Source organism: Lissotriton helveticus, chromosome 4_1, assembly GCF_964261635.1.
Source record: "Lissotriton helveticus chromosome 4_1, aLisHel1.1, whole genome shotgun sequence".
Classification (NCBI taxonomy): Eukaryota; Metazoa; Chordata; class Amphibia; order Caudata; family Salamandridae; genus Lissotriton; species Lissotriton helveticus.
This window is the reverse complement of record NC_136063.1, coordinates 785,942,062-785,958,273: the sequence shown is the minus strand read 5'-3', so window position 1 is coordinate 785,958,273 and position 16,212 is coordinate 785,942,062. Positions and strand designations below refer to the sequence as shown.

Below are 16,212 nucleotides of genomic sequence, written 5' to 3'. Positions count from 1 at the left end.
TGCAACCTGCACCCATTACACTGTTCTTTCCCGTATATTCCTGTATGCACCGAGTACTACCTCATATACCTTGGCCGCTCACTATTGTCACTTTTGTTCCATGCAACTGGCTATTATTGTCTGCATTGGTATTCTGCTCCCGTATAGAATTATTGTGCACCCTACATTTGTGCAACCCGCACCCATTCCAAGCCTTATTTCTGTATGCACCGATTACTACCTCATATACTTTGGCTGCTCACTAGCGTCACGTCTGGTCCATGCAACTGGTTATGACTGTGCACCCTCCCACACCTACCTATACCGTCATCCCAACATGGAACCCATCGGCAAGAATACATATAGAATCAACTACCCACCCACACTCACCAAAAAAGCAGCTAAACGCTTTAAACACAACTTCCTGAGGTCTCATCCTGAAACTCCCTTTGCAGACACCTACTTCTCACCAGTCAATGGTTCACTGAACATTGATATCTTCCACACCACACGCAGAGCCCAATGGAGAAAATCGTTCCTCACCTTACTCACGTCTCCACCTCCAGGAAATCCGCGCATGGCCTAACACTCTCCATCACACCATCCCAACTCTTCCCGGGCAGAACCACCATCACTATCTACAATAACGGGATTGTCCTAATTCAATCCACAGACAGGAACCTGGAACTACTAGACAACCTCTTCCCCACGTTCAAACAACACCTCTCCAATCACCTGACCCCCACTCATAGCAACTGCAGTCCTATCACCCTTGACTTCACAGCCCCCAACCACAACCCTTCTAACCTAGCTCAACCCCAAAATGACACGCACCTTTCCTCTACCCCCGGCACCTTAGACATTCACCCACCTAATGCAGCTACCTCACACTCCTCAATCATAGACATAGATCTCTCGCCCACATACACCATCGGCACCCCCCCCCCCACCATCACCTTGACCTCCATTCATACCACTCCCATTCCTGTCACCCCTGACACCACAGCCCCAAACTACAACCATTCTAATCTAGCTCAGCCCCAAAACGACATGCACCTCTCCTCTACCCCCTGCACCTCAGTCACTCACCCACCTACTGTAGCTACCCCACACCCCTCAGTCACAGACATAGATCTCTCCCCCTCATACACCAACCTCACCCCTTCCCCCCATACACCAGCCCTCATTCCCATTCCTTTCACCCCTGACACCACAGATCCCACACGCAACCCGCCTAACCTAGATCAGCACCAGATCAACAAGCACAAAGACAAACCCCACCCTTTATCCCCCCCATGCCCAGCCCCCACTTCCAACCATTAACTAATCACACAGAACACACCACCTCCATTAGCTCAACTCCACCCCCTCAAAAAAGAACCATCTACAATCCCACTTCCCCCCCATTCTCACCCCCCACTACCCAACATACACCCCCATCAACACTAACATACGCCCATCCTCCACCCTGCACTCTCCGCCTACCACCAATACTCTCATCCATACCACCAACCTCCCCACTATGTCATCCACGCCCAACCCACCCATCCCCACCTCCAACACATATCCCACACTGGACTAAATTATGGCCTCCCTCCTCCAGCTCAAAGAAGACATTCACATCATCAAACAACAACTACTCTGCACACACTCCAGTCACCCCTCACCCAACACCCTCCTCCAGCTCAAAGAAGACATTCACATCATCAAACAGTTACTCGGCACACACACCAGACACCCCTCACCCGCCTCCACCATCACCAACCCTCCTAACAGGCCCTCCACCCGGGCGGTTAACTCTCGCACTCAACTCCCCCCGCACCGGACCTCAATCCCTGTTCACAATCGCGAAAACCGCCCCCATCGCTCCTGCAACCCTCTCTCGGACCTCGACACAATCACCCTCCTTCGCTCCTACGACCCAGCTCCCCATAGCAACACACCCGACACTCTCCTCGCCATTCCTACGATTCATTCAAATCCCCTTAGACCCCCCACACTGAAAAACAGAGCCGCTATCCTTAGTAACCTGAGTAAAGTCCCCCTCTTTCTAGAACCCCCTTCCACCCTCGACACACCCCGTCTCAAATGTACCCTCCTCAACTGCAGATCGGCCTCTAGACACTCCTCCGCAATCGCTGATCTCATCTTAACATTGGATACTGACTTAATCATCTTGACTGAAACGTGGCTAACTGAATCTTCTACACCCATAATGGACATTCTGGTTCCCCCCAATTACCACATCACTAGACTTGACAGGTCCGGCAAAAAAAAAGGTGGGGGAATCGCATGTATATACAGGAGCAACCTCTCTGTCCTGAAAGTAACCTCTCCTTCCCTACCCGCCCCAACCTCCTGTGAATACATCTGCCTCGATATTATCAGTGAGGGCAAACCAATATGCTCTCTTCACGGCATTTACCACCCACCCGGCGACAACCTTACCTTCTCCCAACAAATCATGGATATGATCTCAACTAATTCTGGGCGACAACTCACACAAATATACCTTGGTGACTTCAACCTCCACTGGAACGATCACAATGACGCGGTGGTAAAAGGTATGAAAAATGTCCTCAACGCCCTTGACCTCACTCAAATATGCAACAGTCCGACTCACGAGAAAGGCTCTATCCTCGACCTTATCATCTCCAAAGAGGCCTCTATTCAACTCGAATCTATCCAACCCTGTGACTGGTCAGATCATCATATACTCACATTCTTCATCAATGAAAAAGTTAAATTTAACCCTGTTCAATCCTCCAAGCCCAAAGTCTGGAAAAGAGACATGAAAAAAGTCAACTCAAACTCTCTACCCCCCAACAGCTGCAACCTATTACTTCCTCCTACTGGCGTTACAGACGTCCAATCCTTGACTGATCACTATCTCAACACTATGACCTCAATAATTAATGAAGCCGCACCTTTACAGCTAAAAAAAGCCTCCGCAAAAATTTCCATGGCAGTCTCAATGACGATAGACGTGCCATGAGAATGGCAGAACGCACCTGGAGATCAGCTCCCTCTGCACTGAACCTAAAATCCCTGAAGAAAAAGAGAAATGCCTACTTCAGGAAAATTAAACGCTCAAAATCAGACTTCTTCAGCCTTCAGCTCGACCAAGCCAAAAATCGTCCGAGAATGCTGTTTGAGCTAATCAGAACACAATCCAAGGAACAACCCCAACCTCTCAGCACTATGTGCGAAGCACCTTCCTGCGAAGACTTCGCCTCTTTCTTTATCCAAAAAACCGACAACATAAAGAACGATCTCCTCATTGACGCAAGCCTCTACTCCAAACCCCACTGCATAGCACCCACTGAACCAAAAAACAATGCTACATGGTCATCCTTTGTCACCTACTCGGAAGAAGAAATTGGCAGACTGCTCAGCACTTTGAAACCATCCAATCACCTCACGGACCCCCTCCCTGCTAACGCGGTCAAAGACCTTACCCCGTCGCTCCTGCCACTCTGGACTAAAATCATTAACAGTTCACTTCAACAAGGGACCATTCCCGACTCCCTCAAAGTTGGACAAGTCACACCCTTACTAAAGAAACCTACAGCCGACCCCTCTGACCTAAACAATTACCGTCCCATTACCAATATTCCGACTCTTGCCAAACTGTTGGAAAAATGCGCACAAATACAATTGACTAAACACATTAATCAGTTTGATCTCCTCAACTCTCATCAATCAGGCTTCCGAGCAGATCACAGTACAGAAACTGCTATGACTCACATAATTGACGACACCCTTCAAATCCTAGATCAAAACGATACCTGCCTCCTCATCCTTCTTGATCTCTCCTCTGCATTTGACACCGTCAAACATGAGAATTTACTCGAACTACTAAACACAAGAATGGGTCTATCTGGAACTGTGCTCAAGTAGTTCACGTCCTTTTTACACAACAGGTCGCAGAAATTCAAGAGTAACAACTTGATGTCCTCGCCTATACCTGTATCGTTAGGCGTCCCACAAGGATCCTCCCTATCCCCAACTCTGTTCAACCTAGTTATGGAACCTCTCACCACCTTGCTACAAGAATCCAATGTTCACTTCCACATGTACGCTGATGACACCCAACTTTATCTCAAATTACAATCACCCAAAGACATCATGCTCTTGAATTCAACGATCAGAAGCACCCAATCCTGGCTGGCCGCTAATCATCTCAAACTCCATGCACTTAAAACAGAGTTCCTTCTGATCTCACCTCCCGCGAAGATCACTACCGCACAAACGTGGCTTAAACACCTAACGGCACTCAATGTTCAACCCACCATCGTGGACTCAGCAAAATCTCTAGGCATAACACTGGACACCAATCTCAACATGCAGGAACACATCAACAAAGCAACTAAGGGAGTGAACTACCAAATCAACACCCTAAGGAAACTTAAACCCTTCCTTCCAGCCAAAGACTTCCAAACTGCGGTACAATCACTAGTCATACCTCGAATAGAATACGGTAGCATCACCCTCTGCGGTCTCCCCCTAGCTACTACGGCACCCATAAGAGCTTCTCTAAACGCCGCAGCGAGACTCATCACTGGTTCAAAAAAACACTCACACATTTCCCCTGACTTCAAATCCCTGAACTGGTTGCCTTTTGAAGCCAGAATACATCTGAAAATCGCTTGCTTGACGCACAAGGCTGTCCACCTGAGCTCACCAGGATACCTCGCTCAGAAGCTGGCGATTTCTGGAGGCTCCAGAAACACTAGAGGCACTAACAATCTTTTGCTAAAGCCTAGAAGGTTCCGCAAGGAAAAAACCTATAAACGCTCTTTCTCAGGAATGGCACCCAGGATTTGGAACTCACTCCCTCCTGAAACTAGGCTCATCTCCTCTACCATACTTTTTAAGAAAGAAGTAAAAGCTATCCTCATGGCTAAATGTACTTGAATTACTACTGGGGATTAACTTCAAAGACTCGATACCGAGCTGTACCACTTGTGCGAACCCCTTGCATTTTTGTATGACGTGTGATATTGACTTACCGGTTTGTTTATCCTACCACTTATTTGTACTTTTATCATTATTGATGTAGCTGTTTGTCTATGCTCCCTCATATACCACCCCCACCCTAATGGTTATTCACTCACATGCTCGTACCCCTCCTCTGTAAAGCGCTCTGATATCTGCAAAGATCTTGTTCGCGCTATATAAAACTTTCAAAATAAATAAAAATAAATAAATGCAGGAGGTCAGCCGTAGTCTGAAGGTGGGTGAGCCCGCCTTCAACAACCTGTCGTCGAGGTAGGGGAAGACTGACACCCCTGACCTGAGCAGATGAGCTGTGACCACCGCCATCACTTTCGTGAACACCCGAGGGATGCTGGTAAGGCCGAAGGGGAGCATGGCAAACTGAAAATGCTCCCGGCCGACTGTGAACCGCAGGTAATGTCGGTGGGCCGGCAGGACGGAGATGTGAAAATATGCGTCCTGCAAGTCCCACACTACCATCCAGTCTCTAGGGTCGAGGGCAGCCAAGACCTGAGCCAGAGTCAACATTTTGAACTTCTCCTTCCGGAGGAAGCGATTGACGTTTCTAAGGTCCAAGATGGGGCGCAAGCCCCCCTGGTCTTTCTTGGGGACCAGAAAGTAGTGGGAATAACAACAACGTCCTACTTCTGGCCCAAGGGCGCGCTCGTGGCCCCCTTGGCCAAGAGGGCCACAACTTCCTGTTGGAGAAGCGCAAAGTGATCCCCCGACATGCGGTGGAACTGAGGTGGCATGGCTGGGGGGGTATCACTAAACAGGCGAGTGCAGTCAAAGGGCATGTCCATGAGCGAGCTCTGGACTTCCGGGGAGAACCCGGTAGATCTCAACCAGGAGGGCGATGAAGCACCACAGTCGTTGAAATTGCCCTACCGAGGGAGTCCGCGGTGTCTAAGCCACAACGAATGGCGAATTTAGCCGCATCCTTACCCTCAGCCACAGCCTGGGACAGCACAGCCTGGACCTCCTCTGGGCACTGAGGTAACACCTGAGCAAGGTTATCCGACACTGCGTGGGAACAGCAGCCCAACAGACATACGGTGTTCACCGAACGCAGCCCCAAGCTGGCCGAGGAGAACAACCGCGTGCAAAACTTCTCCAGCCTTTTAGAGTCCTTATCCGGCAGAGCCGTGGGAAAGGCACTCTTGGATATTCAAGCTTGAATGACCAGACTCTCGGGTGTCGGATGAGTGGTCAGAAAGGCAGGGTCACCTGGCGCCAGGTGATAACCCCTGGCGACGTTCTTATCCACAGGGGCCCCTGTGGCCAGCCGCGACCAAGTCCCCAACAAGCCGTCAGTGAGGGCGTCATTAAATGGCAGCAGTGGCTCCGATGAAGTGGACGCTGACTGGAGCACCTCAGTGAGGAGATTTGTCTTTAGGGCCACCGTAGGGAGATCAAGGTTAAGGACCTCAGCTACCCGACGGAGCACCACCGTGTACAAGGCACCTTCCTCCATAGTGGGCAGGGGAGAGGCAAACCCCGGATCAGAGGAGACGTCGAGGCCGCCAGCCTACTCCAAGTCGTCCGCCCAATCCTGCTCAGAATCACACTGACGAGCAAGAGGGTCCTCGGACCCCTCCCAGTCGTCCTCCACGGCGGGGGGCAGGAACTGGGGAAGGAACAAAGAGTAGAAAACGGCGCCGGGAACGGCGCCGGCTGTCCCCGAACCGTCGCCATGCCCCTATTCAGATCCCAGGCGGGGACAAAACCGGCCGGGAATTGAGGCAGAGGCTGAACCAACAGCATCCACTGCTGTGCCGAACGCAGAGCCAAAGTGGCGCTGGGGCCGGAGCCGGCAGTGAGGGACCTCATGTCGCCGAGGCCAACGGCGCAGGATCTTGCGGCGCCGGGGCCGATGCCGCTGGCGGCACCAGGGCCGGAGCCACCGGTGGAGTCGACGGTCCGGCAGGATCCTGTCACGGGACCGCGGGCCCAAAGGCGCACCGACAGGAGCCCAAGGCCTAAACAGGCGGTCCATGGCATAAAGAAACTCTTGCATCTGTGCGGGAGTGGCCGACGGACCCGGGTAGGCCGTGGGACTCCCAGGCTCTGAAGGAGTCGCAGGGGGGAACCCCTGTCCCCCTCAACCGCATCCGGGGACCGACGGGGGACGTCAGAGAGCGACAACGCTTCTTCGACTTCTTTTTGTGTCGTCTCTTACCCGAATCCGAGGGTGAAGACTTGGAGCCCGGGGAGCGGTGATGGTGGCCCGGCGTGCGTTCTCTAGAACGGCCCCTGGACCGCGAATGGCGCTGGGACGAATGCCGAACTTCAAGCAACTTCTGGCGCCGCTCCCTCAAGGCCTTCGGGTCCAGGCCCCGACAGTCCAGACAGGACTTGGAGTCGTGGTCGCGCTCCAGGCAGTAGAGACAGACGTCATGGGGGTCCGCCACCGACATATTGTGACGGCAGGCCCCACAGGACTTAAAACCAGGCATCCCTACATGCACCAGAGAAGACCAAGAGACAAAAAGTCCCAAAAAGGATAGCCAAAAAGTGACTAAGGTACGTGCTCTAACCGGATCTGCGCTTGCTGGCGCGGAAAAAGAAAGAGCTAATGTCAGCGCGCATGGGTGGCCCCTAAGTAGTCTCAGTGACATCATCTCGATGCTTTCGACGCCAGCAACGGGTGCGGAGCTGCATGACGCCACCTACTGACGCGCCGAGGTACTGCTAGCAAAACTTTCCGGATCTAGTCTAATGCCTGGGGATATTCTAAGGCAAGGAATCTACCACAAACAGGTCTCTTTCAGATATGATTTCTATTCCGCAGCAGTAGTTGTTTTGTCTCACTGCCCCATATCCCTGGGAAAGGAACGAAAATTGTAGCGCTGCTGCGCTCCTGTGGTAACGCAGTGTGCCACCCCGGCTCCCCATGTCCATGTTTGTGGGGAGCAGAAAGAACACCTTCGATAACACTTCGCCTGCTGAGACATAGGCTGGGCAAATAAGAGGATGCTGACTCCGAGCCAGCACACAAAAGCTATGCTGTCATGGGTGCCACCAGTGCCACGAGGCAGTGGGCTCCCTGTGCAACCCCAGTTCTGTGCGCATGCCGGGTCACCCATCGAAGGGGTAAGGTTACCTGGCACTTAAAAAAAAAAAGAAAATGTAAACCAATGGCGTGGGCCGCTTCTGAAAGATGGAAAAAAATATCTTTGAAGTGGAGAAAGGGGAACATTATTATTCACTGCCTCATTTGCTGGAGCGTCCCATAAAGACCCCGTGAGAACCTCAATATTAGCAAATTAGCACCAACATTTCTAATTATTTTGTAAAAATTTTTGCGGGGCTGCCAGAGGTGCATCTGACCCTATAGAATATGTTCCCAAACGTTTACCTTAAGTCTTCCACGTTTATATAGAAGCCACCGGGAGAATGTTACTTTAGTTTCAAGCACTCCTGGAGCTTATGCTTTTGCACACAGGCTCAGGCTTGCAGAGACCCCTGTTGGTTAGTCCTAAAGCTACAGCGACAACATGTTAAAAGCAGAAGAAAGACTCTGTCAATAAAGCATTATACAACAGTATAATGTGTGCCAATGATGAAATTGTCAATTAAATGATATATGGTATAATGAAGGTTACTATAAGATGGTACCACCCATAGAGTTTTTAATGGAGTTGTATTACTTTTGTATGATCCATTTCTGCTTTTTATTATGAGGAGATTCCCTGACAAAGCCCGGAGGCCTGCCTTTTGATAACAAAACGTCATTACATTGTGTCTAGTTTAAGTGGGGGTACTGTTACAAGGTTCAGGGTTCACAAGGAGTGTGAACTATCAGGAAGATATCACATTGGTATGTCCATCTGCCCACTTGTAGATATTTGTAAATTAATGAGTATTATTCAGATGTGTGTGCATAATAAAGTACTATGCCTTTTTATAAGCAAGAGCACTGAGTGGACAAATATTTGAGTGTTCCTTGTTTCTGACCAGTGAACTGGAGTTCTGGTCCACACCACCTCCCCTGACTAGGACCTTGGGTAGCTTTGCTTTGCTACCAGAGTAAAGTGCTACAATGGGGTACCAAGTTCCCAGTAAACAGAAGGGTGCAGACTTATTACTTGTTAAAGACTCATCCTTAGATTGATTGATTGATTGTGGGTTCCTAAAGCGCTAGAATCGACTCCCGAAGGAGTATCTCTGCGCTGTAAACCGCTGGGGAACCCGTCCTGGCTTTCCCTGTGAGATGGTCCCTACAAGGTATCTCCAAGGTGAAACCAGGCATCCCCGGCATATGTGGGGGGCCGTTGTGGAGATGAGGCAAGCTAATGCCCAGAGTTGCAGAGTGTGATCCCTAGTTAGAGTAGGCATCGAGGCGAGAATTATCGAGTCCGTTGACCCTGGTCCAAGACCCTGCCGCGTCGGGAATTGAACCCTGGTCCCGGACCGTCCTCTGCTCCCGGGTCTGCCGCCTCTAACCAGTGAGCCACACCACTCCACTAAGCACCTAATAACACACTATTTTACATATGTCTGCAACTATTATGTAATGGATTAACAGCTTCCATGGGTAACATACTCTTTTAAACTAGTAGGGCTTCTGCATGCACTAACAAAATGTCTTCTTGTTTTCATCTATGTCATTTGGATCTTATTGGGCACACTGGCTCCGACATCACAACCTTGGAAACACTTTTTCTGTTGGGGTATTTTTTTTGTTAAGCCTGGTATTTTGAAAAAACCTTGTACTGCCAGGTCAGCAAATTATAAACCAGGTTCGGAAATATTGCAGTAGTAAAGCTAAACCTAACTAGATCTGTATGGATATTCTTGTTCATAGTAATCATGGGAACAAGATACAACAGATCCTACTACTTTACTTGCAAGAAAAAAGAGAGAAAGAGAGACAGGTCATTCTCTTAAGCTGACTGAAGTCACACTTCTTGCACGCCCAGTGGGGAAACACAACGGAGCAGGCGTTTTTCAGGATATCTTTACAAGGGAAGATGCCATTTCAAGACTCTAGGAAAATCACTTCCTGATGGTGGTAACTATTCTTAGGAACTGGCAAGTTTCTGAAATATCTGTTGTATTGAGGTTTTTAAAATGTGGGCTTCTATCACACACCAACAACACAGAGGATAAAAGGGCTAGAGCAGGATGGGCTAGAAGGACCTCTACTCCTCTCTGTGGAAGAATAGAAATCACATGTCACTCAATGCACCTGAATGTATAATTACATAACACAAGCTGCCAAATTATTTCACAGCAGTGATCCACATTTTCAGCTAGCAAGGTGGTATTTGAAGTGTCAACCTCACTTTTCTGTAACCTATAATATTTCGCAAAAAAGATGACTTCTTACTTGAGTTAGAAAACAAGGGAAATTACTTGTGTAGTGCAGAACTACACTCTGTAGCATTAATCATCAATGTCACTCACAGGTAAAAAATCACATAAATAAGTATGATTCAACTATCTAACACGATTCTAAGTGAGCAAGACCACAATATTATTAAGAACATCCTTGAGCATTTATGAACTTCTAGCTTTTAACCAAACAACATTTAAACATGTGAACGAAATAAGCATTTCAGCTTTTAAACTCTTCAGGTAAAAACAGTGCTGCTGCATGTGTATTCCCAGAGTATTTTCTGAAAAGAAAGGGGTTTTGATGCAGTCCACTTTAAACCTGTAGCAACAACATGAATGTTTTTCACCCACTCATTAAGAAGGCATTTGCTGTTTCGGACCACAATTTGTGCTTTAGAAAGCAACCAAAGCTTACTTTCTAGAACTTTGTTGTTCTTTTTTTTTTTTACATATTTACCAATTTTGGGCAGATTTCGTTGACATAATATTCTGCCAGTAAGTTTTAAATGTTTGGCCTCAATGGATTATAATTTTGGCCTTGCTTCTTCCCATCATGTTTAGAGTAACATGAAACAAATACAGGCTATTAGTAGTTCCAGAAATACGAACAGCGGCGTTGCTATATTCCATGCATCATCAGAGTTCTGAGGTAACCGAAAGGCAATGTATAGCACACTATTACATTTATATGAAATCTATATAATCAATTACTTTTTAAAAAAAACAACTGATGTCACACACCAATCTGTTCTAAATTAAAAGCCAATGCAAATTGATCTGTTGCACTGAGCACTATGCCACCCTCTGACATTAAATTATGTGATCCGAAGTCACTTGCCATGTCGACGCAACAGAAAGGTAGGTTAAACTAATCCAAATGTGGAAGCACATATTTTCTTAACTGTACTAAACTGGCTTCATTCCTATCTAAACTTTAGTTTTTATGCATTATCTAGAAAACGGTCTAATGACATGAGATAAACTGAGATGAGGAGTAGAACTTACCCTTTCCCACACTTCGGATTAGGGTTATCTGACAAGAACATGGGTAAAAACCTCATGAAATCTTCTCCCACTGGATTCCTCTTGCCTTCGGGAGTTGGTGGGCGGCAACGTGCACATGCAGGATCAACAACTAGAGGGAACAATGAACACACGTTCTTATTTATATATCATCAATCACTCGCAGCACGTACATGATTCAATGAGCATTAAAACACCCCAGGTACTTACAAGTGGATAGGCAACATGCGTAGGCAGTAATCAAACAGATAGTCTTGATGAATCTAAAAGCCAAAACTGACTGCAAGCTTAACCATCTGCTGTGTGCTCCGCATATGCTTCCCAGCTACCTCAACACACATGACAAAGGTGCTGTGTGTACAGCAATATCCCTGAACCAACAAACATCTACACTGGCTGGAGTCAATCACTGAATGTAGAAAGTACTATAAGAAAAACCAGTACCACAGTCCACAGGTAAAGTTTCGACCAGGAACTTCACATTTTTGATTCATAGGTTAATGTAGGGAGGATATGTGATTATCTCCCATCCGTCCTCTTTTTATCATTCTGTGGAGTCAATCATTCACAGTTTCTGCTGAAGCAGGCATGTCTCAGCATGGAAACAAGGTCGGTGTCATGAAGAGTTAAATGTAGTCGCAGAGATGGAAGTTGGGCAATTCAATTAGAGACAGCTGCAGAAGGCTATGGATATTTAAATAAAGCACAGAACAGCACAATATGTAATGCCTACATTCTGCTACTGCAAAAACGATAAGAATTCAATTCTACAGTACATGGGTTCAGTAATAAATGGAATATAATGTCTACCTACAGAGCCTGGGCGGAGGGGCAAAAAACTGAGAGAAACAGAGTGCAAGAAGAGGGAAAGAGCTGGAGGCGCCCAGTTAAGAGGAGGTTAAATCCTGTAATTATTTCCGCAGAGGACAGAAGGCAGTAGAGTAGTTGTCCCTGTAGTCAAATCTACATTTTAGATTACCCTCTGGCACTTGTCCCTGATTTTCAAAGAAAGGGACCCTCCCGTAACCACCACCTTTAATGTGAGGTGTGTGCTGCACTTTAATATAATAGGGACAAGAGGCTTAATCTAGGTCGGGTTCCAGCAGGCTTCATGTATACCACATGAGAAGGATGCACAGCTGATACTGTAAGACAAGACTGGGCAGGGTCAGTAACTGAGTGAAGAGTTTCTGTTTCATGGGTGACATGTTTGTAGGATGCACCAAGAAGATGGTAGAAGTGATTATCGACATGAGCAATTAGTTGGTCACTTTTGATCTTGCTAGAAGTCGGAAGCATAACTGGCTCCATGTTTGTAGTATTTGAAGGAATATAGATTTCTCACTGGGGTGATGACAGTTTTGTTGCGGGAAGGGTGCACACCCAAACCTTTTGACAGTATATTCCATATTGTGGATGCATTCTATGTGGTTATTCCCATGTACTTTGAGAGTTTGTTCACACCCAACTGCTGTGGTATTATGCTTGCAGTTGAACTTCACCAGTTCGTTCATGCATGAAACATATATTACGTTGTAAATCTGTGAGAAAGCCAGCAAGAGAAATAGCCTCAATAAGAGCAAACTAGTAAATGTGTATCACACATACCACACCACTAGGCACTAATTAGGAGCTACCAATGCAGACCATTATTAATGCAGGTTTCCCTGTTGAACAGAATGAATGGAGTTTGCTCTCTCAAGCAGACAAAGCTTTCACACAGTGCTTCAATTCTGCATCAAGATAAACTAAATATGCATAATATGTATATAAAAAACTTTTTAAAGAGCAGAAGCATTTGTAGACGGCTAACATTCATACGCATTTTTAAATACCTCTAACATTAATTTCAAATCACTGAGTGACTCTTCTGAACACTTGGTTCAGCAAACAAAACTGTATGGACATTAAAAGAGAAAATTTGGTGGCTCTTACCTGAAGCATTGCAGAACGTTTCAGTAGTATTTCTGACTCTACAGCACGTAGACTGTGGTTTAACCCAATCAAAATAGTCATCAAGCCACGAGGACGGCGTATAGCCGATCTTTGTGCTAAAATAAAAAATAACCGGAGGAAAAATCTTTAGTCAACTGGGCCAACAATCAGAAATATTCTTTGCCCCATTTACAAAAAATGAAAAAGGATATTCACAGTTGCAAAACCCTGCCAACAACTCATAAAAATCCACAGGAGTACACCTGGTCATCTAAACAAGGCGTTTAGGTGATGTACTAATGTAATGCACTTATTGTCTGCAAGTAAGAAAAATTTCAAGGGTAAAGGTTGCAGAAATGTGTATTTGTATATTACGTTCTTTCATTTGGAAACTATTTGGTCACCTGAATTGTGTTTGGAGCTTTTCCACACAAAACAAACTCAGCAATGTTTAGCAAAAAAGTTAAGCGTGCAAGCTGTGTGTGAATAGACTTTCGGAATATCTGTGAATGTTCACAAAGTTAAGATTTTGGGATGTTCACCACATTGCCAATGTCCACACCACTTTACCCCATGCCTGGGCAAAGCTATGTTTGCATGCCTTTACCCTAAAATGAACAATATAAATACTGCACAGAGCCAAATTTTCTGCAATATTAAGTTTCACCTAATACCCTGAGCAACCACAAATCCACTTTCTATGAATCAGAGTGCATCACTTACACTCATCGATAGCACTTTCTGCAGAGCTAAGTGAGGTGTGGAAGTCTTTGTGAACAGGGAATTCTATTTCAAGAACAATTCTCAATGCTTGGTATTTATGCAGTGGTCAAAGTGAACCCTACACTTATAGGTATATAAATCTTAAATCGCTGCAACACAAATGCAGTGAAGTAATTCCTTCAGTAGTAGGTTATCCTCCAAGTGCAGATGGAGAAGGTAGGAGTGCTCTGCTCTTTAGTTTTCACTAAAAGAAGGTTCATCACACTAGACAGGATTGCAGGTAGGGATGATCAGGAAGACTAAATTGTGGGAGCATATTGGCAGGCTGGGCATTGCACAATTAGAGCTCACAGTCTGAGAAGTAAAAAGCTCCTTACCTGTAACAATCTGATCCTTGCAGTGCTGTAGATTCACATTCTATGAACACTCCTGCCACCTAGTCTTGGACATTGTTTTTCTTCGAAGTAGAGGTTTCGTTTTAAGTGACTCATGATATCTCCAATAAAACCCACAATGCACCAGAGTATAGATCACACCTTACAATGTGTTTTCCCATATATGTGAAAGTAAGCATTTATAGAAATGCAAAGCTGGGCTGTCTGTGTACTGGTGGAATGGAAATATGTATTTAGAGCGTAAATACTTTTATAAATGCAGTGATGTGAGCTTGCATCTAGGGAGGTGGGGAACATGTGGATCTACAGCACTACAAGCTGCAAACTGATTGTTACAGGTAAGTAACGTTTTCGCAGATCACATGATTTGCACAGACTTAAAAGCAGTGGCCTTCAAGCTGGAGCAGAAGACGTTTGGAAGAAGCTTGTAAGGACAGTTTGCCTAACTTGTGCTTCTTTTCGGGCAAAAATGTCCACGCAATAATGCTAGGTGAAAGTGTTGATAGTAGATATCGATGTAGCTTTACATAGGGCTACAACTAGGTTGCTGCCTAGAGAAAGTGGCTCGCTTTTTCGAGTAAAATGTGCTTTAGGCACAGAACGGGGTATGCACTTTGCCTTGGATTAGCAAACTTGATTACATTTGAAAATCCATCTAACAAAGTCTTCCTTGGAAATAGATTTACTTAGCCCCTTCGCCGCGGGGCTAATTCCCCACGGTGCTGGGGGAGGGGGGCCGTGCGCAGTCCCGCGGTGCTCGTGACAAGCTCAGCTCGTCACCCTGCATGCTGGCGCTGTGCTCATGACGAACTGAGCTCGTCATGACCACGCCTGTTTCAATGGAACGCCCAGCACAGCAGGGAAATTATCCCCCGCGTGGGCTTTCCGCAGAGGTCATGACAAGCTCAGCTCGTCATGAGCTCAGCGCCACTGTGGCTCATGACGAGCTGAGCTCCTTATGAGCACTCAAGAGGTTAAGTAGGGCTGACTAAAAGCTACACAGATCTGCTAAGTCCTTCTAAAGGGTTGGATGCCGACGGAGTACATGAGTACTCTTGCTATCTAAAGTGTGTTGGCTCTTTCTGCAACTGACTGAGGTGGGGGAAAAACATTGGCTAATGAATGGTTTGATTGACATGGAACGGGAAGAAGACCTTAGGGAGAAAAGGAGAGTGTAAGGACGCCCCAATCTTTGTGCACTTGAATGAATGGTTATTCCAATGTGAGGGTTTGCAGTTTATCAACTCTATGAAGGGAAGTGACTGCAAAGAGGAAGGCCACCTTTCATGAAACCACCTTTCATGAAAGGAACTGCAGCAGGCAAGATAATAAAGGCTCAAATGGCAACTCCACGAGTCAGGCACAAATAATGTTGAGGTCTCATGAAGGAAGGCTCCTACAACGGGAATTTCGAATATTGACTGGCGTGCTCTCTTTTGCAGGGAAGCTGCCACAGTCACTATATGTACCTTTATGGAAGAGTATGCTAAGCCTTCCTTTTTAATGTGAGCAAGAAACAGATCTCTTGCACTGAGGTTTGTAAGGGCTGCTTTTGGAAACTGGTACAGTGGCTAACACATCTTTACCATGTGGCTACATAGCAAGCCCTTATAAGAGCTAACAGACCTTTTAGGAATTTGCATGCAGTCTCCTGGAAGTTGAGATACCCAAACTCCAAGACTTCAGGAGTCAACTTGCAAAACTTAGTGCCCTGAGGTTGGGATGGTGACAACACTGCAGCACAAGAAGCCATCATTCTGGTTAGTTTCATTATAATTCTCACTGTCAGAGGATGCACCATCTGGTAAAGGGGTAGCAG

The 16,212-nt window shown here is 46.5% G+C and overlaps 1 protein-coding gene across 1 annotated transcript in view; it reads right to left on the bottom strand.

The window, feature by feature from the left end:
- Positions 1 to 16,212, bottom strand: part of NPC1 (NPC intracellular cholesterol transporter 1) — a 310,606-nt gene that overhangs the window by 51,877 nt on the left and 242,517 nt on the right. Inside the window, exons 19-20 of the mRNA XM_078687419.1 lie at positions 13,276 to 13,391; positions 11,323 to 11,452 (exon numbers count right to left, since the gene is read on the bottom strand). Of these exons, the coding sequence (XP_078543545.1) occupies positions 11,323 to 11,452; positions 13,276 to 13,391 (246 nt within the window). The remainder of the gene's footprint in view (positions 1 to 11,322; positions 11,453 to 13,275; positions 13,392 to 16,212) is intronic.